At 33.6% G+C, this 27222-nt stretch overlaps 1 protein-coding gene across 1 annotated transcript in view; it reads right to left on the bottom strand.

The window, feature by feature from the left end:
- LOC148947070 (uncharacterized) overlaps positions 1-27222 on the bottom strand; it is a 67316-nt gene that overhangs the window by 25168 nt on the left and 14926 nt on the right. The window contains exons 6-20 of the mRNA XM_089096858.1: positions 26627-26891; positions 24544-24712; positions 22854-23070; positions 21042-21184; positions 19870-19999; positions 17644-17829; positions 15965-16138; positions 15368-15544; positions 14346-14498; positions 13685-13837; positions 12438-12590; positions 10441-10620; positions 6334-6510; positions 4689-4856; positions 1851-2071 (exon numbers count right to left, since the gene is read on the bottom strand). Of these exons, the coding sequence (XP_088952984.1) occupies positions 1851-2071; positions 4689-4856; positions 6334-6510; positions 10441-10620; positions 12438-12590; positions 13685-13837; positions 14346-14498; positions 15368-15544; positions 15965-16138; positions 17644-17829; positions 19870-19999; positions 21042-21184; positions 22854-23070; positions 24544-24712; positions 26627-26891 (2666 nt within the window). The remainder of the gene's footprint in view (positions 1-1850; positions 2072-4688; positions 4857-6333; positions 6511-10440; positions 10621-12437; positions 12591-13684; positions 13838-14345; positions 14499-15367; positions 15545-15964; positions 16139-17643; positions 17830-19869; positions 20000-21041; positions 21185-22853; positions 23071-24543; positions 24713-26626; positions 26892-27222) is intronic.

Below are 27222 nucleotides of genomic sequence, written 5' to 3'. Positions count from 1 at the left end.
CTTTGAAGTAAATGAAAATGGTTTTTACTAAGGCTTCTACCCCAGAATACTCGACACAGAACTAATCTACCAAAGAAAATCACATTGACCTATGTCCCCTTCCTAAGTTCAACTGTACTTAAGGCTGCTGCTTGGGCCATTTCATATAAAATCAATAAATATCCTAGAACAATTTTACAAGGTAATTTCAAAGTAATTTGAACCATTGGGTATTCCCTTACCCTTTTGAAGAGTTTTATTCAAATTATTCAAGAAACAGAGTATTTATAATTCCTGAGATCATTTTCATCAATAATAATTGTAAAACCTGATCTCAATCAATTTATAGCTAATTAAATAGTACCGGGAGGTTATTTTATTTGCAAAATTTTCTTTTCCACCAAACAAAACAGAATGCTTTAATCTCTACACCTCCTGCAAGAACCCAATTTCTTGTAGACCACCACAAATTTGTTCTTCCATGGCCGGGAAACCCAAGGTGTTTCTATCTGGTAGGAATGAAATCTGGGGTTGCCTGATTATTATATTGAGATCACGACCGTTTACCCCTTTTCAGTAACCTTTCATTCCAATAGCATTACCATATCAATAAAATCGCTTAAAAAAAACTACCATTGAAAATTCCATATGTAAATATGTAGCCCATCCAGTTTACCAGATTAATATTGGGTCCCCAGACATACTAATATTTAGGTTGCCTCGAACATAGCTGCAAATATTCGTAAAGCCAAGGAAAAGTCACCAGGGTCTTTTGACTTCTTCTGAGAGCTCCAGCCCCATTTGACCTCTTAGGGTTCAAAAGGCAAATAAGGTGCATTTTATTTTATTTTTTTCTCAAGAAAAGTTAAACCCAGTGAGCAGAAAAGCTGTATTCACTCCGCTAACTTCACCTAGAAAAGCCATAATGAAGAGAACGCATAACATTACTTGAAAAATTCAAGCCTTTCCGAGGCTATGGGAAACTTTTCTGAGTCAATTTGAGCCATATTAAAAAAACGTGCTTTTCATTTCTGCAAGCAATATTGTGCAGCCATGACTAACGATCTCAGCGTTTGGCAGAGAGAGATAATTTTAAGAAGCAAAAAAATTCATGGCTGAAAATAATCAAGAAAATCTTATAGCCAAAACAATAGTTACACTTCGGAATAGCTAAAATATAATGTTACAAAACAATAACAAAATATAAATTAAAATTTAAAGAATAAAAAAAACTCGTCATATGGGAACTGCATTTAAAAAAAAAGGCAAAACAATATGAAAGCCACAAAACCAACCATCAATTTGTAAGGTTTAAGTATGCAATTGGATAAAAAAAATCCTGCATCCAGTTGGATAAGAATAACGTTGCATAACAATTACACACACTGAGATCCTCTTATATGGCATTTGACAAGTGGTTCAACCTCAATCCTATTAATATAATTTCCAAAGAGGATCTCATTTTAAAAACAGGGAGGATGGTCTCCCACTTAATAAGGGACCCTCCTTATTAAGGGATCCTCCTTGTTTAATAATAAAAAAATAAGCAACCTTTGCCTCTTTCGGCATTTAAAGAAAGACTTTGTCCAGGTTAAACAATTCTCTAGTACAACTTGAAAACTAATGATAAATAGCAATATCAAACTTGGAACAGATTTAAAGAAGGTCTAGGAAGGTAAGTCCCATAGTTTCTTCATTTCTTTAATATCTAGCTTTGAAAAAGCTCACTAAGGGGTAGAAAAAAATAAATGCCTTGGACCCCTCTGTCATTGATAGGCGTGTAAACAATTTATAAATGATATTTCTGAAAATAATGTCGAAAGACGGTTATATTAAGACTAGAAAGATAAAAGTAACAAGAAAAAATTTACCTCGGGATCTTCATTCAAATTGAAGAAAATGGACTTCAAAATAAATAGTGCTTTTGGATTGTGTGCATGAGCAAGTTTGTGAAGGGCGAAAACAGCCTTAGCTCTGACTGGGATGTCACTGAAGTATTCACCTGTCTTGTCCGAGCCACCTCTTCTGCTCTTACGGCCAAAATGCCTTTTACCACTTCTGCTATGGCTCTTTCCCTTATACCATTCCATTTCTGCAAACAATGTGTTGAATTTAATTTTGGAAATCATTTAAGTATGATGCCGAACTGATCAGATTCATAAAATGACAGAAAAAAAGTGAAAGAGCGGTTTTGAAGATACTGTATCAATCCCATAACAAAAAAACCTTCGGACTGTTGTTTTTATTTACAAACTAAAAAATTAAAGCCAAAATTTTGAGTTATTTCATTGATTAATCCTCTTTTTCAAGTTTGTTTAAATAGTTAAATCCAATAAAGTAATTTAAAAATAAATAATAATAATGCTGTATTTCAAAGCACTTAAGCAAAATACAAAATTAATACGCCCAGTATTAATTACCCAGCCTTATAACTCCCATATTGTTCCCATATTATCATTCCCAGTTACTTATTCCCTTAACTAACAGAGTAATGAAAGTAACCATCTGTGAAATGGCATTGATACTGGTAAAACAGCATACTTATAAACAAAGCCAAATAAACTCAAATTTGTAGAGAAAGTTTACTAGTAAAACCCTAGTGGATCATTTAATTATAACTCCCATATTGTTCCCATATTATCATTCCCAGTTACTTATTCCCTTAACTAACAGAGTAATGAAAGTAACCATCTGTGAAATCCCTAAAATGCTACTTTATAATTAGGAGAAGTTCGTATTAAAACATATAGAAGACAGTACCGTCAATTTACAAAAATTTTGGGGGTAGGGCATAAATCTATGTTGTTAAATCTAGGGGGAGACATATTTGTCGTTTTCTTTCAATTTCTTAAAGATAATACAAAAAAACAACAACGTATTTTTCAATAAAAAATACCCCATAAAAGGTTTTTTAGTCTATGGGGGGGGGGCTGGGAAGGATCTAGGGAATAAATAACCCCCCCCCCCTAACTGACATCCCTGATAAAAGCTTCTATTCCCAATCCCTAAAAAGTCATCCCAAGATCAACAAAAGCCTACTGGATCTAAACAGAACATAGCATAACCCTTCACCATGCCATATATGAGACAAGTACAATGCACCCTTGTCGATTTACTTTAAACTTCCAAAGAAATTTCACAAAAATTGGTAGACAGTTATCCCAGGCCTGCAGCTACAAATGTTCGTAAATTATAGTACATTCAACTTAAAGTAAAATTTTGCTCCAGAAGCTCGTTTCATGTGCATATATGCTGCGAGATCAGGATCTTAATTAAACTAGTTTCGGGATCTTGGACATGCTGTTCAAAAAAGCGATCCTTGTGAAGATTCAGCAATTCACTTTCTGCACAGAATCACAACTTTACAATATATTTAATGTAAAGGATCTTTTAGTGACAAGGATCTTCTAGAGAAACGGATCTTAATCGTTTTAAGGATTTTTGTTAATAATTGGGTAACGTCTAGGTCAGGGTTTTCTCTTGTCCTTAGAGGGAATAAGCTATGGAATTTGTTAAACGACAATATTAAAAATAGTAATTTAAGTCAATTTAAAAGGCTGTTGAAGAATGAATTGTTTCCTAAATATGGTTTTAATGATTAATATAATAGGATGCATAGTTGATAGATAAAATTGGTGTTAAATCATTAAATGTAATGTTTTATTTTTATTGAGGCGTGTTAAGAAAGGAGTTGAGTGTGGAGTGATAAGCGAGTGGTAGCAGGGTATATAGTGTTGTAGTTGTGTTTTATTTTTAGACCCTTCTGAGGTTTATGTTAAGTGTTTTTTTTCGTTTTTTTTATTTGTTTGGTTATCCTTCCCCCATATCATGATGTGGCATTTGGAGGGGATGTGTTTATGTTACGTTTTTTTTTTTATCAATAATTGCTAAAAAAAATACAAAGGATCTTCTAGAAGAAACTAACAAATATATTAAAACCCAATGCTGAACAACCGACAAGTGCAGCTGAGGCCAAAAACTGTATCAAATATACAATTAAAATATTTGATAGTTTTCAAGTGTTCTTCCCTATTTTAGCGACTATTTAACCTTGCGGGGAAAATTAACAATTTATCTTTTGTATTGACTGTTGTTAAAGAATATATTGCTTACTTATTAAGAAATAAGACTGATTACCCAATCGACTTCTACTGATATGAAGTATTACACAACAGGAACTAATTTTGGCTATTAGCATTCTGACAAAGCCACATACCAGAGCCACTTAGATGTGTGCTAATTGGTAAGGATTTGCTGAGGCGCAGATGCAGGGGTGCTTAAGAAAGAAGAAGAAGATATATACGGTGTACTTCAGAAGAATGGCTAAATTCTTTATGAATGAGGCGCAGTGATTAAGTGCGATACCATTTTATAAACCATGGTTTTCAACCCACTCAAATGTGAGAGTGAGTTAGGCACGTTCTCTATACAGGAGAAAGACCGTTTAAACAAAATTGTTCTAAATGGCCGGCTAGGTGGGGAAAAAAGATTGATGCCCCAAATGAGGCCGTGAAGAGAATATAATAAAGAATTAAATTTTTTGGGGATCTCTTGGGAGGCAATAGGAAAACAAATCTTAAACGCAATAGGATCAGGAATCGTTTCGATAGTGTCTCCATTTACATTTGCCATTTTTGGAAATAGAAAGAATTGGTGCAGCAAGTTTTCAATTTCAACTGAAATACTTTTACTCATTAATTTTCTCTTACCATTTTCGCTGAATCTTCCACGTTTCCTCGTCACTTCATGTTCAGGGATTTCATATTTCTTCAATATTCCTTTGTTAATCTTTTCGCCACGTGGGATTCCATAACGCTCTCTAAGTGATGATGGCATCTCATATTCCTCTTCTTCCTCTTCTAAGTAAGATCGGCCACCTTTGAAAATGATCACAAAAATTAACAGTGTCTTTCAATTTACTTTTTGTCACTTCAATCGTATTCTTAAATTTTAAACTGCATTATAAATTTCTTGACAAACTATAACCTCGGAAATTGAGCATAAACTGGGTCTGGTGAAGCAAGTGGCGCAAAAGGCAACCCACGGTGCCATATAGTGCCATAGCTAGCCATAATTTAATGTTATTACTAACTATATCTTTGGAATGGGAGAGACGTGCTGCCATGTATGTTCTATCTGTTTAAAAAACAGTTTCCACATAGTAAAGGCTTCCCAGCCATTTAGAATTTGAGGGTTCTCCTAAGCTGAGGTGGAGAGAGGTTGATACTGAAATTCATTGGTTTCAGCTAAAATTATAAGGTATTCTATCCATTTTAACGTGTTTCCCAAGAGGTTTAATGTTAGGGGGGATTCCACATTTAAATTTTTTTTTGCAACATGGACACAACAGCAAGAAAAAAAAGTGAAATTACGGTAAATGTAAAAAAAAAAAACATTCTACGTTTCAGAGCTAAAGGTTGAGAATTTTTATAATATTATTTTTTTAGAATTTTTACCATTTGAAAATTAGAAACTAGTGTTAAAGGTAATTTAAAGAAATTACCGTCCGAGAAATTACAATTGGATTACCATTTACTTTTTTTTGATAATTTTGTAAAGTAAAGGCATATAAGCAGGAATACTGAGTTAATGGCTCTTATAAGGAGCATCTTAAAAAGAGTTACATAGCTCCTTATAAGCTCCAAACATAGCTCAGAACGGCTCTTACAAGGAGCTACACAGAAGACTTTCCAGCAGAAATAATAGCTGAAGTGTCATCTCAAAACTCTTTTAAGAGGACTTTCAGTCGATTCCACATTAAAAATTTTTTTTTTGCAACATGGACACAACAGCAAGAAAAAAAAGGTGAAATTACGGTAAATGTAAAAAAAAAATTCTATGTTTCAGAGCTAAAGGTTAAGAATTTTGATAATATTATTTTTTTAGAATTTTTACCATTTGAAAATTAGAAACTAGTGTTAAAAGTAATTTAAAGAAATTACCGTCCGAGAAATTACTATTGGATTACCATTTACTTTTATTTGATAATTCTGTAAAGTAAAGGCATATAAGCAGGAATACTGAGTTAATGGCTCTTATAAGGAGCATCTTAAAAAGAGTTACATAGCTCCTTATAAGCTCCAAACATAGCTCCTTATAAGCTCCAAACATAGGTCAGAACGGCTCTTACAAGGAGCTACACAGAAGACTTTCCAGCAGAAATAAAAGCTGAAGTGTCATCTCAAAACTCTTTTAAGAGGACTTTCAGTCGCTTCATAGGTAAAAAAGGGATAATTACTATGACCAGTGAGATATTATTAGAATCCCTTACATATATATATAACATTATTATAGCTACCATCGGGTAACTACAAGGTCGTCGTTTGATTAATATTATGTATTATAAGTAATTACCATATCCGGATGATTTCAATGATTTCATTTCATGCTCAGGGACACCATACTTGCGAAGAAGTCCTTTGTTAACTTTCTTTTCATGATGTGGAATGTTGAACTTTTCACGCTCAAAAGGTGTAAGCTCAAATTCTTCTTCGTCTTCCTCTGCGTAATAAGGCGATGACCTTCTGCTTCCTATAAGAGAGAAATGAAAAAGCAATATTTTCTAAAGATCATTACTGATTCTAAAATCAATCTTTTCAATCATTTCCTAAACATAGAAATATTTACGGCACCATCAGTAGATAATAGCTTGGAAATCTAGGCAATCAGACCTTGCTAGTGGTATGGGTTATTGGTCTAAATAACACAATAATTCTTTAGATAAAGTTCAGATACTTCTCGTAAACAAAGACTTTAAACCTGTCGACAGGGTCAACCCTGTAGAACTACCCAGAGCCAACGAAGTTACCTCAAATGCCAAGAAAGAGTCACTGAAAAACTACCTAAAGCCCAGAAAAGGCATTATTTGAAATTTTGAAATCCATTTCATAAACTTTTACTAAGAACCAAAGGGTCAATTAAAATTAAATTCAGTAAACTTCAAATAAAATACGCTAAACTAAAGAAGTTCTTATACATTTTTCAAAATGTATTTGGAATATTGCAGAAAAGGGTACATATTCGCACTCGATATGTGGGTTTATGATTAAATATGTTTATTGCATATGTGAGTGTAAAACATTAAAGGATTTCAGAAATAATATCTTTGATTGTTTGAAATATTACGAAAACCGAATGAAGCGTGATTGAGACTGATGGTTATGCTAGAAGACGGCTGGGGAGACTTCTCGCGGGAATTACAAAGCCCGCTGAAACATTTGGAATGTTATAAGCTTGGTTGTACCTAACTTCAATAATAATGATCGGATGTTTAATTGCTTATTTTTGTGGTCATTTCTTTTTACTATGGCCCTGTGACTTTCTTTGCAATATGCTCATATTTGGTATAGGTCATGGGTATATTCCAGAACTCATTCAAGCATATTAATGATAAATAATTATTTATTGTTACTTCCATTCCAAGACAACGGATAATAAAAATTCTGTGATTTGTATTGCTATAAGTACAAACTGGGCTACAATCTTAACCCTTTTTACGTATTAGAGTCATTTTAATGATTAAGTTTTTGTCACTGCCCATTTTAGACTTACGCTAATAAAAAATAATTAATGGTCATTAATTACAATTGCACTCAGGAACACATATCTTTTCTCTAAAGTCAGGGCTGGGAACGGTATACAGCTGACCGAGTCAAGAAAAGCAGTGATTATGGCTAATGCATCTTGATTTTCTTTAATTAATATGTCAAATATCTATTTCTATGTTTAGTTTATATATGCCTACTTATTTTCGGTTTAATTTTTAGTTCTGTTAGTTCTTCCTTTTCCTTTTTTATTCTATGCCTCATCTCTTTATTTTCTGTAATTTATATCAAGGAGGCACACTTATGCCTCTATAAAGAGGCGACCCACCACAATGTTAAGCGATTTCAGGTCCTAGAGGTCGCAGAGAGACGGCGGTAATTGCATTTTGTAGCCCAAGCTCAAACTAAGAAACTTGCAAAATTTCATCCTCCTCCGACTTTATCTTCATGGGGTAAACTGGGCCGGAAGTTTGGACCCTCCCACCACAGCCCCCTTTAACGTTGTCCGATTGGGCTGAAATTTAGAGGTTAAGCTTTCCTAGGCCCGGGAGCTTATCCTCGAAATTTCAGCTCAATCCGATCACTCCTTTCCTGTTTTCAAAAAACCAAATATAGCCACTTAAAATTCATCTCTTTTTTTTTTCTTAGCCACGCCTACAGGCCACAGTTGGCAACGGATCCGGTTGAATGAGGACTCATTCGAAGCAGAATTCGACCTGTTAGGGCCTTTTGATATTTTCAGACCGAAAAAATTATCCCCCGAATTTACATTTACGAAAAACCTCGTTTTCCTATATTAGCCCATGTTAATTTTTCCCTCCACAACCCCCCTTTAACGTTGTCTGATCGGGCTGAAATTTAGAGGATAAGCTTTCCTGGGGCCTGGGAGCTTATCGTCGAAATTTCAGCTCAATCTGATCACTCCTTCCCTGTTTTCCAAAAACCACATATCAAGATTTTTGGGAATTTGCTTGCGTCGAAAATACCTTCTATTTGCTAAACAACAATTACTATTGTGTTTGTATAGTCCAGCGGCTAAGACTTCAGACTTTCAGGCGGAAAACTCGGGTTCGATTCACCATCAGAGCAACTTTTTTATATACTTTGAAAAGAAACTCAGTTTCTTTTTTAAATTATTTGAAAAAAATTAAGTTTTCTAAAGAGTTAAAGAGGCTGAGTTACAAGGTCGACCCTTAAAACGTACAGGGATTAGGAGGCACAGTTGGGGGGCTGTTAAAGAGGCTGAGTCACAAGTTCGAACCTTAAAACGTACAGGGATTAGGAGGCACCCTGTACGACGTGATTTGAGTATTCAGGAATTAAAAGCCTTAACACAAGAATGTTCAAGAGCGGGGGGTTTGGGGGCGGCAGCCCCCCAACTTTAACTCCTGACACGATCAGCTAACAGTTAGTCAAGCAATAATAAGTAATAAACTGTACAAAAACGTGCAGAAATTATTTGAAAAAAACTACGTTTTCTAAAGAGTTAAAGAGGCTGAGTTACAAGGTCGAACCTTAAAACGTACAGGGATTAGGAGGCACAGTTGGGGGCTACCACCCCCAAACCTCCCGCTTTCGCAGCCTTTAAATATAAAAAAAATTTCTTTAAACTGAAAGTAAGGAGCGACATTAAAACTTAAAAAGAACAGAAATTATTCCGTATATGAAAGAGGCTGTGCCCTCCCCAACGCCTCGCTCTTTACGCTAAAGTTTGACTTTCTCACAACTCTTTTTTTAAACAATAAAAACTTTAGCGTAAAGAGCGAGGCGTTGGGGAGGGCACAGCCTCTTTCATATACGGAATAATTTCTGTTCTTTTTAGGTTTTAATGTCGCTCCTTACTTTCAGTTTAAAGAAATTTTTTTTTATATTTAATTTCTGAGAAATATGGGGGTTTGCTGGGTGGTAGGCACCCAACTGTGCCTCCTAATCCCAGTACGTTTTAATTTTCGACCTTGTAACTCAGCCTCTTTAACTCTTTAGAAAACGTAGTTTTTTTCAAATAATTACCCGATAAGTCCCCTGAAGATTAATTTTAACTATTTTTTATTTTTTTTTTATTTTACAGTTTTGTTTTCTATGTAGACCCTTAGCTGTGTAGGTATATAAAGAGCTCCCCAACGAAAGGATAAACGCCCCAGCCACTGAATAGTAATTTTGTAATCACCGCTGTTTTTATGATGTGAAACTTTTGTGAATATAAATATTTATTTAAATGAACATAATGGTGAGAGTAAACATTTACCAAGGTAGGCACATGTAACATGGGTATATCCATATATAATTTTGGAATATATAACTGCTTTAAGCATTTAGTTTGAAATATTACACCAATTTACCCTTTTCTCCCACAAAAATGCAATACTAACTCTCCTTCACCCCCCCCCCCCAAAAAAAAGTCTTGCGTATGCTCATAAAGCAAAAGATAAAAAAAATAGGCTACATGGTGTCCTTCATAATTTTGAATTTATGTTTTTTCGAATTTCAACCACGTCTCTAAAATTTTCTTTAAATCCAAATAGGATATATTACGATCTAGTGAACCATACCTGATCTATTGAGCCATTCACGGTTTCGCCACTGGGGGCTTGTACTTAGACATGCATGGCTTAATCTTTGAGAAAAGCATATACTACTGGCATGATCAAACAGGTAACACATTCACGTTACCATATCTTGTTACTAAGGCCGTATCCCGTGGGGAGGGCAGGTACCAGGTTTGACCACCCTCCAAAATTTTTGTACAGCTCGCAGAAAAGTAACTAAACCGCATATAAACAAATTTTTGATGCGTTTTGTGACGTTTTCCTTCGTACCCCGTCCCTCCCCCGACCCCCAGCAAAAATATAAACAGTATAATAAAACAGTAATTAACATTACCCCTTTCCCATAACAAACACCAACAAGAAACAATTACCATAGCTAGTAGATCTAGTAGACTTCATGGATCGGATCTCATGTTCAGGTACACCGTATTTGCGAAGCAAGCCTTTGTTTAATCGTTTTTCATGCGATGGAATGCCCCATTGACGTTTTTCTGATGGGGAAAGCTCAAATTCTTCCTCTTCTTCTTCATAAAGTGATGACATTTGGCTACCTGAAATATTTACTATACTAAATGGTAGTTCTTCGTCAAACTATTTATTAACTAATATTAACCCTTGGTAAAGCTCCTGTTGCCTTTGAAAGCTCTGTTGATAAGAACAGACTTTCTTGCCAACTTCCAGAACTGAATCCAAAAGCATGATCATGGTCACCCTAAAGCGTGATTGGATAGAAAATAACTATTTTATTTATATCCAGATACTTGATACATTAACTCAGGGATAAGTGACGTTAGTCCATGTTAAAGCACTAGAGGGCCATCTCTATTAAATTTCCCTCTCATTTTGTTCTTGCCAACTTCGAGAACAGAATTTAAAGGCGTGAGGATGGTTAAATTATAGCGTGATTGGAAGAAAATAACTATTTTATGTAGCTTTTTTTTAGATCTATTAAATAGCAATTATTTCTTTGTTTTTACAGAAACTCAATTTTCCTACCATACTTTCAATCGACGCCCTTGTCATATTTGCTTCAATATAGATTCCACCAGTATAAATGCAATATAGATAAATGTCAAATTTTCTGCAATTGCTTTATGTTTTAGCCAGTGAAAAAATGCACACAATGCGAAATTATTTTGAATATATTTGAATATAAAAGCAAAACCTTAATGAGGCCATTTGTTTGGCATCATCAAACTAAGATATTTATTTTTTGTAAATGAATTCTAAGTGACAATTTGGATTATTAAAAATTATTAAACTTTCAAGTGCCTTCTTGTCTACAATCAGCATATTCGTTCTGTCATAAAAGTTTATCCGTGAAACTCTTACTTCTTGCAGAATATGGTATTCTGACAGGGACATCAAAGAAGTTGGGGGGGGGCGTCTCGGGGTCATTTAAACCCCATCCATTTTGTCCCATCCCAATATTTTATTATTCCCACCCTCAGGTTTTGATTTCTGCGGAGGTGGGGGGAGAGGGGTATTTTCACTAAAAACTTCTTTTTTGTATTTTCATTGACAAAAATGCCCCACCCCCTTATATCAACGAATTTCAGTGAATTGATAAATGTCAGCGAGGCTTCCTCGAAGGTGAACTAAAACATGATTGAAAACATAGATTGTGAAGGAAATCAATAATTTCTGCCATTTCCCACGCCATTTCATCCATAGAGGATGAAAAATACAAGTATAAATCCCCGAACTAATGGATATTCAGACACTCTTGAATGAGAAGTAAAAAAAAATTGAGGAAAAAAATAAATGAAAATTTAACAAAAAAACAAATGTCAGTTGATATAATTTGACAGTTTTGACAACGATTGAAAAGTTAAAAAAATTGAATAAGGGTTTTCATAAGATCTATGTAAATTGTAAGCAAGGTCAAGAATGGCTCTGAAGCGTGGGTACTCCTAAAGAGGTAGGAGGATTTACTAATTTTTTTCCAATTTTCTCTACAGGTTGTTTCGGGTACCCGTCTGGCTGACCGTATCTCAAATAATAAGCTGTATGAAAAATGTGGTTTAATTTCGCTCTCTACGGCTACAACAGGAAAAAGGTTGAGATGGCTAGGACGCGTTGTGCAAGTGAAGAATGACAAAGTGCCAAAGTTTATCCTTGTCGGCCAATCATCTAGGGCCAAACGAAAATCAGGTCACCCCCAAAGTGGGTGGGAGGATGTCGCAAGGAAATATTTAAGGGAAATCGGGACTTAATGGGAGGGCGTAAAGAGAGAGGCCTTGAATATATTGGAATGGAGGAGGAGCATGCGTAGCTGTGTTGACCTTGGGGGGCTTGGTGCTGTAGTGAGTAGTTCGTAGTAGTAGTAGTAGTAGACGTAGTTATTTTTTAGGCTTCTGATACTTACCAGATCTTCCACTATATCTTGTAAGGCGTGAAATTTCTTCTTCAGGAACACCATATTTATGAAGGATTCCTACGTTGAGTCTCCTTTCTTTCTCAGGGATACCAAACCGACGACGCTCAGAGGGGGTTAACTCAATTTCACCTTCTTCTTTTCCTGAAAGTTAAAAAATTTACGCACTGATTAGATAGTTGCTGATTGACTGATATACATAACTGCTTTATAAGAATATTAAAAAGCAGAAACTAAGTATACCCATTTAAAGATTAGCAGAGACCCCCCCCCCCACAAAAATTAATTGCACAAGCAAAACTTATTACTGTTTCCAGTTAAATTCTTCGTGCATATAAGCAAAGAAATCTTAAAAAAAAAAAAAAAAAAAAAATACAGTTCTCTTGTGATATAATTCTTTGTCTGAACCTGAAAAACAAATTTACATTTTCAAGTAAAAATTACTCCATCTAACTTAAGAAATGGCTATAATCAATACTACACATCCATTTATAACCCTCTCCTTAAGGAGAGTGTTAGCCCAGAGCCATCTGTTTTCTTCTTCAAAGGATAAAATCAACATATACATTTAACCTAATGATGAAACTGCATTTCAGAAACTTGTAATGCATGCACCAAATGGTTTTTGCTTTGTTTTATAAGATAAAATGTTCGAGGAAAGGAAAATTCAGGAAAGAGCAGTCCCTAAAAATATTGTAGCATACCTGCTCGGAAAAGATTAAAAATCAGTTTACAGGAATTATCATTTGAGTACTTTGACCGCTTTGGGAGTTCCCTGTGGTGCCACATATGGATCTTTTTTTCATTAAACATTTAATATCTACTTTTCCTAGTTTTTGAGATATATATGATTTTGTAAATTTCCATTTAACCAATTCAATAAAATTTCGTGTTAACTGTCCTTTGCATTATTAAGTTCCTTTGAGACTTAAACCATTTTGTAAAACCAAATAAAGTATTCCTTTGGTTTGATGTAATATAAATCGGAATAAAAATACTTTCTGTAAATCTAAGAAACAAAATGACATTTTCAAGTAGCTCCTTCAACTCAACAAATGTCTATAATCCGCATCAATTTGGAACTCTCTCTTAGAGGCAGGCTGTTCACCTAGAACCATCTGTTTTCTCCTTCAAAGACAAAATCAGCATATTCATTAAACTTAGTGATGAAACTAGATATCAAGAATTCGTAACGGATCTGGGGCTAGGAATTTTTATCGAAAAACAGTAAAATTTACCTTTGCCAGTCAATCTTTTTATTTCGCTCTCTGAAACACCATATTTACGAAGGATTCCATGGTTGACTTTTTCATGTTCGGGAATTCCAAGCATCCTTTTTTCAGATAAAGACAAATTGATTTCTCCTTCCTCTTCGTAGCTACGAGATTCTCCTGAAAAAGGAAAAAATTCATTGACTTTTTCCTTGAAAACAAGAGCCTAATTTCGCAATAAAACGCATCAATCATTTCTTAATCAACTACCAGTATTATTTCACATAGAAATTAGAGGATTTAAAATTTTTTTTCAGTTTTCGCTCTTTTAAAAATTTATAAAAGATAAGATTTTTTAGTTTCACGATCAGAGATAATTTACTCCATAATAAGTCATCTTCATTCGTTACAATAGAAATATCATAAAAAAAAGCGAAAAAAAGAATAAGGACTGTCGGGGAAATTAGAAAAGAGGAAAAGTAGTTGAATCGAGGTTAAAAAAAAAATTTCGAGATTTCACCAAATAGACAAAAAAATTGTCTCTATAGAGAATATTTGATGTACGGGGATCTACGAAGAACAGAAACAATGCTAAATTTTATTAAACACAAATGATATTTAATTTATTTCCTTTTAAAAACTAAAATGAAGTCTTCTAATATATTATTCGAATTAACGTTTTATTTACCTTTGCCTGTCAGTCTTCTAATTTCACTCTCTGAAACACCATATTTGCGAAGGATACCGTGATTGACTTTCTCATGTTCGGGAATTCCAAGCATCCTTTTTTCAGATGAAGACAAATTGATTTCTCCTTCCTCTTCGTAGCTACGAGATCCTCCTGAAGAAAGGAAAAAGGGTTGTATTTCAACTATGGTATTCATTGGCTTTTTCATTGAAGAAAAACTTTATTTCGCAATTAAACGTATTAATCATACGGTAAACATACCAAACGCATTAAAACCCTGTAAGTATGAGATCCTTCTGAAAAGGGGAGAAAATAGCACCATTTCAGTTAGAGCGCGAATTCACTTTCTTCTTATCTTGAAAAATAAAAACGATATTCTTTTAACCAGAACTTTTATTCATTCTGTTAGTTATCTTTGTTCTTAACTTCATTTACTTCATTCCTTAGTAATACTTACTTAGTATCTGCAACAAAAACCAGAGGCGAATTTTTTCGGCGACTTTTTTGTGTTCAAACATCCTTGGTGAATGTTTTTTTTTAATTCACTGATCAGGGCTTAATTTCCCTACAAAGATAGAGGTTATTCTTCCTTAAAAAGGTAAATCCCCGTTGTATTTTCTTTTTTAGTTTATACAATACCAAATGATAGTAGCCTTTAGAAAGTTATGTAAACCTCATTTCTAAGATGCTATTTTAAGGTCTCCTCGAAGCATACACTATTTACGGATCCTCTCCATTTCGCAAACTTAAAGGGCATCATACTTAAGCTCTAAGCAAAGATTGTCAATACAAAAAGAATATGACGTCATAGGAGGACCCACGGAGTATCTTTACCAAATAACAGATGGCACTGCAATATCAGAAAACTACTCTTTTACCACTAACAAGACTTTTCCTACTGCTGTCAAACTTCTAATTTCCAAAATTGTAAAGCTGGCATTTTACATAGGAGAAGCAGCGGTAATTCATTACAGTAAGAACATTACAGTTTAATCATAATGAAGGGACTGAAATTAACATACCTCCATATTTAGATTTGCCGCTCAGACTCATAATTTCTGATTCAGCCACTCCATATTTACGGAGGGTTTCTTTATTTACTTTTTCATATTCTGGGATGCCGAGTTTCCTTTTTTCAGATGGGGACAAGTCCATTTCTTCTTCTTCTTCAAAAATGCGAGATCCTGAGTACTTTCCACCTAAAATTTAAGAAAATACGATAATTAATGAGCAACCAGTCATTAATGAGCTCATTATAAGCAACCAGTCATTAATGAGCTTTGATATAGGCTGGTTGATGAATGTTCTAGTTTACACAAAAATCGATTTTTAGGATGAAATTAAAGAACTTTTCCATTGACACACTGGGTCATTGACTTCTATCATTATTCTGCTAATAAAAATGGAAATTATCACTGTCTAAATCACTGTTCATCTATCCAACTGCCTAGGAATAAGCTATTTTGGCACATACATCAATCCCCCCCCCCCCAAAAAAAAAAGACAAAGAAACTGTCTAAACGATATAAATACTGTTTTAGACGATTTAAAAACTATTCTAGTTTTTCTTTTTTATTACGTCTTTAAGACCTTTAGTTGAATATTAAACTGAAACTAACCATATCTGCTTTTTCCTGTCAGGCTCATGACTTCTTCTTCTGGGACTCCATATTTGCGGAGGATTCCTTTGTTGACTTTTTCATATTCAGGAATGCCAAATTTCCTCTTCTCAGATGGAGATAAATCGATTTCTTCTTCTTCTTCAAAACCACGGGAACCTGAGTACATTCCGCCTAAAGAGAAAAGAATAAAAATTGGGAAAACCTTCAAGAGATTAAAATATTTTTAAATTTTCCTTTAAAAATGTTTCACCAGAAATATGACTTAGAGCACGATCAGTGAAGTCCAAGATTCAGGTCACACTTTATCTTTTGAAACATTCCAAATAATTGAAATAAACTTCTTAAAAATAGCACAGTTTTCTAGTAAACTTAAAAAATTATCTCCTACTATCCCCCGAGCCTCTAAAACAAACTTCAGAAGAGTTATCCGACCCCAAGCAGCAAGATCTCTGCATCATGAAATTAATATTTGAAATAAAAATGGAGGTTGGGGTTCGCTATGGATTAACCTATTCCGGATTGGCTTTGTTTTTTTTTCTTTTTTTTAAGGTTGGGACTGACGACTTGATATTTCCATTTATTTTAAAAGCTGACAACAAGAATTAACAAGAATTAATACCTTAAATTTTTCATATGTATTTTTCCTAAGAAAAAATTACCGTACTCTGTTATCTCTTTGGCGTGTAATTAAAAACAAAAGAATGGGGTTTAACAGTATCTTATCAAGTAAATCAATTAAAAATAGTATAATTGTATTAGTTTTTTGAAAAGTTAATCAAATCAACTGGGAATTTGAAACAGGATAGAATTAGCGTATCTCAGAAAGGCAAGATATTTTAGAAAAGTGGAAGGAACCTGTTTTACTTTAATTAAGCTAAATGAAAAGCAAAATATTGTATTTGCCGTAGCCTGTTTGTTGTGCATAATAATCTATTATAACATTAAACTGTAACTAATACGGAAATTTAAGTCATAGACATTTTGATGTGAACAGTGAATATGCTTTTCCCACCGAATAGACTTCAGAGGAAATAAGCTGTAACCAAAACTGAAAAAAGAAAAAAAAAAAAACGCCCCAAGAAACAAGGAAATTAAAATCCGGCAAAAAAAACTGGATGATACATACTCTGTACATAAAGCAAACTCGGATTCATTGGCTAAGTTCACTTTTTCAACAGTTTAACAGCTAAAAAACAGGGCTAATGCCACCCCGCCGATTCAAAATCTTTGGTTATGTAATACCCTGTGACATTATTAAAAAAATCCTACCAAGATGTATAGTAGAAATCACACTTAGAAACTGTCATAAATATATGCCTGTTTTGACATTTGACAATTTTTCGGTCTCGACTGATTACAAAAAAGAAAACGAGTGGCCATCTTATAATCAAACTATTGTAAGATATTACACTCTTTTCAGCGACTCACTGAAATGTTTCATTAGTTTTGTAAGCAGAAAGAAAAACTTCTCCCCAGATAAATCCCATCATTCCATGACCACCGCTAAGAAATTCCCCAAGATAGGGTATGCTACCATGTTTTTTTTAAAGACTAGAATAAGATTAATTTTTCAATTAAAATTTTTCTCGGGGGAGGGTGTTGACCCCCTCCCCCCTACTATGTTCGTGCATCATCCCCATAGCCTTATCGCAAATTCAAACCAGTTATTCCATTACCTGATGATCTAAATCCTCTTTTCTTGAGTGATCTAATTTCGCTCTCGGGAACACCATATTTTCTCAGAACACCTTTATTTATTTTTGTTTCATGTTCTGGTATGTTCAAAGCACGCATCTCAGAAGGAGTCATTTCATATTCTTCCTCTTCTTCTTCAAAAGCACTTCCATAGCTTGGGCTGGAGCCTACAAAACAGATTTATTATAATGTTAGTTAAACTTTTACATAGCCCCCCCCCCCAAAAAAAAAGGGTATACGATTAAAGCGGCAATTAACTTGGTTATAAAAATGGAGGAAAAGCTATTCAAACATCATAGATCCTGAAATAAAGAACTAGCAAATTTGTAACAAATGTGAGACATGGCTGAAAACGATTTTTATTTATGGAAAAGAGAAGAATTCATTAGATTTGGATTAGGAGGCGGGGGGGGGGGGTAAGTAGTTTCAAGTTTTGCCTATGTAAAAGTCTGGCTTAGCTCTGAGACCAACAATTATTCTTATTGCTGCTATTTCCGATTAGAGGGGTCCTGCTCTCATTTGAAGCAACTAAGTAAACTTATACTGGCAATAAGAGAGTAAGAGGAATAAACTTTTTTTTTTCATAATGCTTGCATTGAAAGGAAAAACAGACAAAAGCTATTTCGAATCAATAAAGTAAAATTTTGGAAGTTTTTTTTGTCGTCCAAAAAGCATGTTTTTGCAATTTTATCAAGAATTTTCAATATATTTTTACCCCCCCCCCCCCTAAAATTTAAAGAGATTTAATCTATTCACGTTCAATTTCATATGTTTTACTACGAGGTTTGTTTTCATTTTATAAAATTTTTAATACGGTTTTTTCCTGAGCGAAAATACAAAAAATGAGGCATATACGTAATAGAGGGAGGGGGCAACCAGACCTACATTCAAAATTTTATTATTTATCCTGCTTTTCACTTAAATTTTATTTTTACAATTAATATTTCCGAAATGCCCCTCAATAAGTTATGTCTTTTGTGCCTCTCAGAGACCATTTAAACTAAAATAATTATCAACCACAAAAATGTTTGGTAGAAAAAATTTCATATTGCCTGCCTTCTACCTTTCCAGTAAGGAAAGCAACAGGAAAGTAAGAAGCAAGATTAAAACTTAAAACGAACAGAAATTATTACGCATATAAAGGGGGTTGCCCCCTCCTCATCACCTCGCTCTTTACGCTAAAGGTTGATGTACCAATTCTTTAAAAATGACTCCTGAAACAAAAAGGGCCGTTCAATTAGAACAATATGACGCTTTCTTAAAAGTACTAAAAAACTTTAGCGTAAAAAGCGAGGTGTTGAGGAGGGCACAGTCCCCTTCATACACAATAATTTCTGTTATGTTTTAATGTTGCTCCTTACTTTCAGTTGAAAAGACTTGTTTTTTTATTTAATGTTTTTCAAAAATGACAGGATCCAATTTAACCAGAATTCAAATAAAGGAGAGATTAAACACAGAATGTATTAAAATTTCAGTGGTTTATCCGTTGGATACCGTGACAGATTAGATGTTAATTAGATAAACTGAATTTTGCTGTTTTAATACTTAAAGTCATTTGGGGGGTGGGGGGGGGGGGGTAAATTCATTACTAAACTATTCTTCTTTAATTGCCTTTTATATGCTTAGGGATAAGAATAAACATTCTCGAAAATAAACGGGAACTCTAGCCCAGCAACTCAAATCTATTCAAAAGCAATTCAATCTTAAATGTAGTAGCGGTTAGTTTTCCAAAAGTTGCTAATATTAGCGCCAACATTTAACGATGCATTTTAGCATAGGACTGCTACACGGCGGTTCATTATCAAGACTTTTTAATAGCCTTTTTTTATGCTTAGGGATAGGAATGGGGCATTTCTCAGAATAAACTGGAACATTAAAGAGAACCACTGCCCATTCACTCAAATTCATCCCAGCAATTCAAAGCTACAAATTTTTTCTCTCTTCTCAAACATTAGACAACCAATGTGTTGATATATAAAACATGTCAAAGGGGGGAATTCAATGTACATAAAGTGTGAAAAGCAAGAATAAAAAACTATAGCTTCATAATTGTTGGAAAAAAAATGAAAAAGAAACATGTGGATGTTTCTCAAAGTTGATAGACAAATACAACAAGGTATTGAAGTACCTAATTCTAATCATATAAGTTTGTATGTTTATAGTTCTGTCAACCAATTCCAAGTTAGAACATTCCATAGGACATTTACCTGATGACATTTCCCATTCTGGTAATCTGTAGTTCTTCTTTTTGGCACGTCGTGAAAGACCAAGCTCTTCCTCTTCTTCTTCAAGGCCAAATGAACTTCTTGCACTTCGTGACTGACGTGACCTGCGTCCCTAGGGTGAAAAAAAATCATCAGAAATACCATCACAATTTGTCTGGCAATGTCTACTAAAAGAGAACTTTGAAAATCAATTATTATCCATGATGGCAAACAAAAATTATAACAACGGGTGTTTATTTAATAGCCTCCAGACACACACTCAAGCCTCGTTTCATCTGCATTGTATTCTTTGAAACTTTTCTTTTTTCTTGTATCTACACAGACAGTTGGAGTTGCCACATCCAAGGGTATTCGAAAATTTGATCGTGAAGTCTACTTTTTTAACCTGAGTATGAGGATCTAAATTAAGTCAAATTCAAGTAATTAAATGGCTATAAGCCCTTTCACGTCCAAAAATTGGCTATTTTTTACAATTTCTAAAGAAAAAAGTATTCTGCTGTCCTTTTGGCGCATATTAAAAAAATAGGGTTTCATTAGACTTGTTTTAAGTAAACCAGACAAAGGGAAGAAGACAGAATTCCTTAATTATTTTTTTTAAGAAGAAGGGCCTTTTTGCCATTAATGAATTAAGCGATAAGGCCGCTTTCGTTGTCTTTTTTTTAACTTCAATTTGTCCTCTTTTGTGCACTCTCTATTCTTTTTAATCTGAGTACGAGTGTCTAAAATAAAAAGATTACATGTAATTAAATGGCTATAAGCCTTTTCACATTAAAAGATTTATTCTTTTGCATATTTTAAAGAAAAAAGTATTCTATTGTCCCTTTGGGACATTAAAAAAAACAAGAGTTTTATTTGACTCCATTTAAGTAAACAAACAAAGGGAAATACGTAATTCCGTAAAATTAAATTTTGGTGAAAATAAAAATGAACTTTTTATCATTAGGGAACTAAGTGATACAAAAAAATAAACTGAGCTGTTTTTATTGTCTTTTTTAACTTCAAATTGTCGTTTTTCTTGCACTCTCAGACTCTTCTAAGCTTTCTTTCTATATTCCCCTCTATTTCTCTCTTTTTCACCTATTTGTATGTCAAACAGACAGGTTGTTTTCTTATTAGTTATAATTTGTTTTTACTTTTGAGCAAAACAGCCTTACCTCGGATGATCTTAACGAAGAGGTCATACGGAGCTCTAATGAAGCAACATCTTCACCTTCAATAATCGGAACGACAATGGGCAGAATGCTTTCGTGACCAAGGTTGCCAAGTGCAGTAAGATAAGCAATGACTTCGCCGTTCGCTGAAATAATTTTTTTTTTTTTAAATCTTTCCGTCAAAACAGACTGCACTGTATAGTGAATTCATACTGCTTCTTAGGCTGTAGACCCTACACATCTATTAGTAGCTACAAAATTTTATTCCTAGTCAGAAAAATTTATTCGTTAATTATAAATTACTAGCTGTTAATTATCTCATTCAATAAACATTTAAAACTAACAAAAAATTGTATTTATTGGAGAATAAATGGAAATTACAAGATATAACATTTTCATTTTCAATTCTTCTAGGATACAATTCGAAATTTAAGCAATTCTATCATAGTTCTACAAAGAATATCCAATGCAAACAAATTGTAAGTTACATCATTTCTATATTTAATTATTCAAGTAAATTTATGAAATTTGAGAAATTCATGATTCAAAGAAAATTTTATAACCAAAAGAAATTAAACTACCAGGTTTTCAGAAAGCATCTGCCACTTGACAACAAAATTAATATCCGCCACATTTATCACGCTTTAGGTTTCTCAGTTACAATTTTAAGTTCGACGAAATTTAGCTTTATAAAAACATATTGCCTGTACATACATAATAGACATATTACAAATGGGTATGAAGATATACGTAGATATAAATATGTTTATATCTAAGTAGATATGGATATATATACCTATAGGTATGAATATATATACGCATAATAATTGATCATAATCAAAGCCACAAAACGTACTTATCCAGCTTTCCAGAAATCATTTGACACACAAAGCAAGAATTAAAATATATCAAATTTTGTGCGCAAATATTCTTAGTTACAATGTTTAATTTCAGAAACTTTAGCTTTATAGACAGAATCTAAACCACAAAAATAAAATTGACTAGTTCTCCAGAAAGCATTCAACCCACAAAAACAAAATTAAACTGTGTTTTGTTTTGAAAACAACTTTTCTCAGTTACAATGATAAATTTGACAAATTTTAGGTGTATGGAAGCATTAAAACCATGAAATACAAAACAATCGAGTTTTCAGAAATCCTCCAACACACTATGATTTATCAAATTTTTGCGCACAAGTGGTCTTCCCAACAATGTCAAATTTGAGATAAATATTTGAGAAACATCCAGTATTTCAGTACTATCATTCTTATCATTTTAGTGTTATTTATTATTATAGTGTTTATTCATTAGTTTTAATATTATTTTGTCTATATTCGGTAGTGATAGACATTCATTTAAAACATTTTTAAAACTATTCATTCATCACAAGCCAGAACAACTATGTTAGCTACATAATGCTAACGCTATTAACGTTATAACGTTATAATGCTAACGCTATAACGTAGATCAACGTAGTTCTAGCTTGTGATTAATGAATAGTTTTAAAAATGTTTTAAATGAACGTAAAGCTACGTAATGCGTCTCACGAGAAGTCACCAAAATAAGATAGCCAAGAGTAAGCTTTACTGTTCTATGCGTTAAAATTAAAGAAAGAAAAAATTCTTTTAAAGTCCTTTATTCAGTAGGCTTGCTGGGTAGGAAAGGGTATAAGCAAGATTTCCTACCGTGGTTGCCAAGAACAATAAGATAGGCACCATCATCATCATTTGGTTTAAGAAACAAAATTAGATAATAGTCAAAGCGCTACGTTCAATGCATTTGTATGAATAAATATGAAGAAAATTGAATACTCACATTCTGACTTTGAAATTTTATTTCTGAAAAAGGGAAGAAGCTTTCTGGTAACGATTGGGTCGGTTGGAGAGCAAAATTCTCCCATTACAGCTACTGGATACATCCGGCGACTGATAGTTTTGTTGACACATGCTTGGTTGACAATGGTGGCAAGAGACAGGGCAAGGGTGATCTCTAATTGCTCATCTTCTTCTACAGATTTTGAATCAAGCAACTCCTAGAAAAAATATTCGAATTTGTCATCGGGAAATAACTTAGCTTTTAAAACCCATGCTATATATATAACTAGAATGTGGTTTTCTAGATCTGACAGATACATGTACATATACTTTATTTTTTAAACGAGGGAGGGGGGTGTAGAGGGGAACTAACACAATAAACAGTTAATTATTGGAAAATTTTTAATGATTGTGAAGAACACTTTAAAGCTGTGGATGGGAGTTTGGATTATTCCTGCGCGTAAATGTCTATTACAGAAGATTAGTGATCTATTACAGAAGATGAAATGAGGTAATATTCCTTAAGGACCCTCCTAAAAATCCGTGACCCCTGTGAATTTTACTGTACAGTATTAAATGTCCAAATTCATTAGCTTACATTTTTTTTTCATTCTGTTAACGTGTTAGACCCCTAAAAAACTTCTATGATCGCCTTAATCATTTTATTGTTTTTTATGGTCACACGAACACACATGAAAATAATCTATGGTTTCTGGAATTGTTTGAATGATTTCTAAATGGTTAAGATGGGCTTAAAAGAAACGTTCAAGGCTAATGATTCTTTATTTAGAAGTTTCTTTTAAGCGAGGGAGTTAGGTATTTCATAGAGCCAAGCCCCCACGGTGTTTTCCAAAAAAATGATATTTTTCCAAAAAAGATAGAAGCGTGTTAGATTCGCATGAAAAGGGAAAATTGTGCCCAACAATAAGCAAATCAATAGAGGAAAGCTCATATTTTAGCCCTTATGTTGTAGGGCATTCAAATCACTTACACTTTAAAGCAGTCTTTATATTTTTTTCTTCTTCTTTTCTTCTTACTAACAACACATCCTGCATAACGTTAAAATTACTTGGTACACTTAGCATGACTTAAATGGAAATGCAACTGGATGCTATAAGATAAAAATTTTAAGGGTACACATTAAATTCGCAAAATCACAAGTACTTATCTTCTAAGTACTTACTTATCATAGTAATTATCTAATGAATTTATCGTTCATTACTTATCGCTTCAAAATATGTCAAAATCGATCTTGCATCAATATTTCATGACTAGACAAACACAAATTAATCTAATATGTGATTTTGGTCAAATGTTTGCCGTTTGATTTTTTTTTATGAAAAATGGTTAAAAATGTGATAAATACAACGTTATTCTTTCTTCAGGTTGATCTAGTTTTTCTTCCTTCTATATTTGACGTTATATAAGGTTAGAAAGCCTCATTCACATACGTGCAGAGTCTATACTCCAGAACGTTATACTATAAAATAATATCGTATCCCGATATTCTAATGTGAAAATTTTCCCGAAAGGAGAAGTCTATAGGACTAGACACCTTCCCTCTTTCTAATGGTACAAGGAAAACTGAAATTTGTCTCTGTTACTAATCACAATTTACTACAATTGCCAGAAAGTTATGAGGCGTATCCCTTTAGTTTCGACTGTTCTTAGCAAAGAGATATTCTACTTACGAAGAGCTCTCCAAGTAGTTCTCGTGTTGGTGTCTTAATAGTCATTGGAAGTACAGCAGCAGTTTGTCTGGCGCGTTCTCCTGTGATCTTGTTCTTCATGATCAACTCTTTGATAAGCATTATGGCAGAGTTTGTACCAGCTGCAACTAAACAATCCTTTGCAACTTGGCTGTAAGATAGTTTAAAATGAAAGATGGCAAATACGACTTCAGGATTAAAAGAAATAGAAACAAGATGAAAACGAAAATACATTTTGATACAACTTGAAGACTAGATATTATATAAATTACAATTCCAATATTAATGTAAATCATTATAAAGCAAAAATATCAAATCAGACATAAAATTAGGTAAAAAAAACTAATAAACAGAAAATACAAATATCGATTATTTAATCCTTAAATGGAGAGAAAATTATTTACGTCATATTTATTTACGATTAAGGAGAACAAGGTCAAAAAAATATTACGGCTTGAGAAAAAGTCTAAGCCTAGAGGATTCTTAACAGCCAGGCCAGCCTAAAAGACAGAAAAAATGGCCGACTAAAGCCTAACACAAGATTTCTGGAATACGCCTGGCTAGAGATATTTATGTTAAACATCTAATAGGTTAGATAAGTTTTCCTAACATTGTAGCCGAAAGTTAGCACGATTTTAGAAGATATGCCCCTGGGGTTTGTGCGTGTACATAAATATATTTAGCTAATACTGGGATTTGATTCGTTTATTTTTTACCTAAGATCTACACTATTTCCTGAAATATCCACTGGCAATCTTAAAAACTGAGCCAAAATCCGTTTTTTTATTTTTATTTTTTTTTTTTTACACGGTCACTCTGCGGGTAGATTTCAAATCACGGTGTTATCCCAATTTCAGATAAAGGCTTTTTTATTCCAAAATAAAGCTAGATGAAGCTGGTTCATTAAGAGGAATACGCAAGTTTCAAGAGAAGATTAAATTGAGTAAAGAAAAGATTCCACCCTTCACTCTTGCCTGCTTATTCCATTGCTCTTGGTATTAAAAAATGAGCATACTGATAATGTTTTCCCTCAATTTCTTTACTAATATTACACGCACCCGTGGAAGTCTGGTTTAATTCAAAACCAAAACCCTTAGTAATTGCTTACTTTTATCAGGGTTTATGTTATGCCTTTACATTTCTACACATGGTTAATATAAGAGGTTAACAGGAGGTTAATATAGGTAGCAATATCTGACTCTAATAATATCCCTTTGTTTTGTGAGCCTAGTTAAATTTTAAATCCGATATTTAAAAAATACTTGCTGATGTATAGTCAGGATAGAAAATACTGACTTATTTATTTTATTTTACTTTAACATTCTCATTTGTAATTAACTATGTTGTTTAAAGACAAGTCCGAAAACAATTAAAAAAAAATTACATTGATTAAAACAAATTAATGCAAACATTAAAAGTTTTTTTTTTCAAACAAATATTTTAATTTTTTCGAGTATTAGAGAATTGTGTAATTTTTAAAATTATATAATTAAAGACTCATAAAGAATATACTTCATAGAGCTTGTTTCCAAGAAAGATCGAAATTACGAAAGAAGGAAAGAAAAGTAATTCCTATTTACTATGGAAAAACACAACTTGCTATTCGTTCATGATTGAACTTAAAAATTTCGGATTTAAAATTTAAATAACTTTATAAAACAGAGATGTCATCCCAGCCTCACTCAGGGAGGGTGGAAGAAGAGATTTGTTCAGGGGACAAGTAAATACTCGAACATATCTTGTTATATTAGTATCATATTACAGCTCAACTATCCCTCAACTGTCCTCATAAAGGCTCAACTATCCCTCTCCCATATATAGTCCTTGTTCTTTAAAAGGATGGTTTCAAGCATACATCTGTAGGCTACACAAGCAAGTCACTTAGACAGCACTGAACGACATCCTAGGGACTTTAATGTGTGAAAAAGAGCATTGTAGATAAACAAAATTAAATATACTAATTCTAGTATGTGTGATGTTTTCTAGGGATGTTGTGTAGATTTTGTTTTGAAAGATATCTGACCCGTCTTTTGTGGGGGGGGGCAAGATAGTTAGTCAAACTTACAAAGGTGTACTGTCTTGGTTCATGCTCAGTTCTTTGCTGAAGACGGATTTCAGTTCTTCATAGTTCAAATAAGTGGCAGCTCTTCTGATCATACCCAGCTTATCAATAACTCCAAGATGTGATGGGTCTGTGTAAAATTCCTCAGACTCCATATTACGGACTACTTCAGTCATGAGACGACGGATTTCGCTGGCCATAATTCTAGGGTCACGTCGCTTGCCACCAAGACGGATAGAGTTAGTTAATCCAGGTTTGGGCACGGGACCTGAAAATGTGTTAGAATTTACTGACAGTGCTATTGTAATGGAGTTGATTTCTCTTTTGTTTTAATGAAGTTATTTTTCTGTCAAAGATTTTTTTACGTCTCCCACTTGCAAACGAATTGCACAACGGATAGTTAAAGACATGGCTGGCTTGCCCTTCGTCTGCAAGTGAGATAGCTGAAGATAGAATGAAATTGAAAATTTTAGTTTCTTTGCTTTCGCACTTCATATATTTAACTTAAATTTAACTTTTAAATTTAACTCTTAAAAAATTTAAAATTTATTGTAATTTGGAAGTTAAGCATATGGAGTACCATTCTTGGCTATTTGATT

The sequence above is a fragment of the Artemia sp. Qi Xiang Cuo genome, chromosome 11 (assembly GCF_049724085.1).
Source record: "Artemia sp. Qi Xiang Cuo chromosome 11, ASM4972408v1, whole genome shotgun sequence".
Classification (NCBI taxonomy): Eukaryota; Metazoa; Arthropoda; class Branchiopoda; order Anostraca; family Artemiidae; genus Artemia; species Artemia sp. Qi Xiang Cuo.
This window is presented reverse-complemented; position numbering and strand designations above follow the sequence as displayed.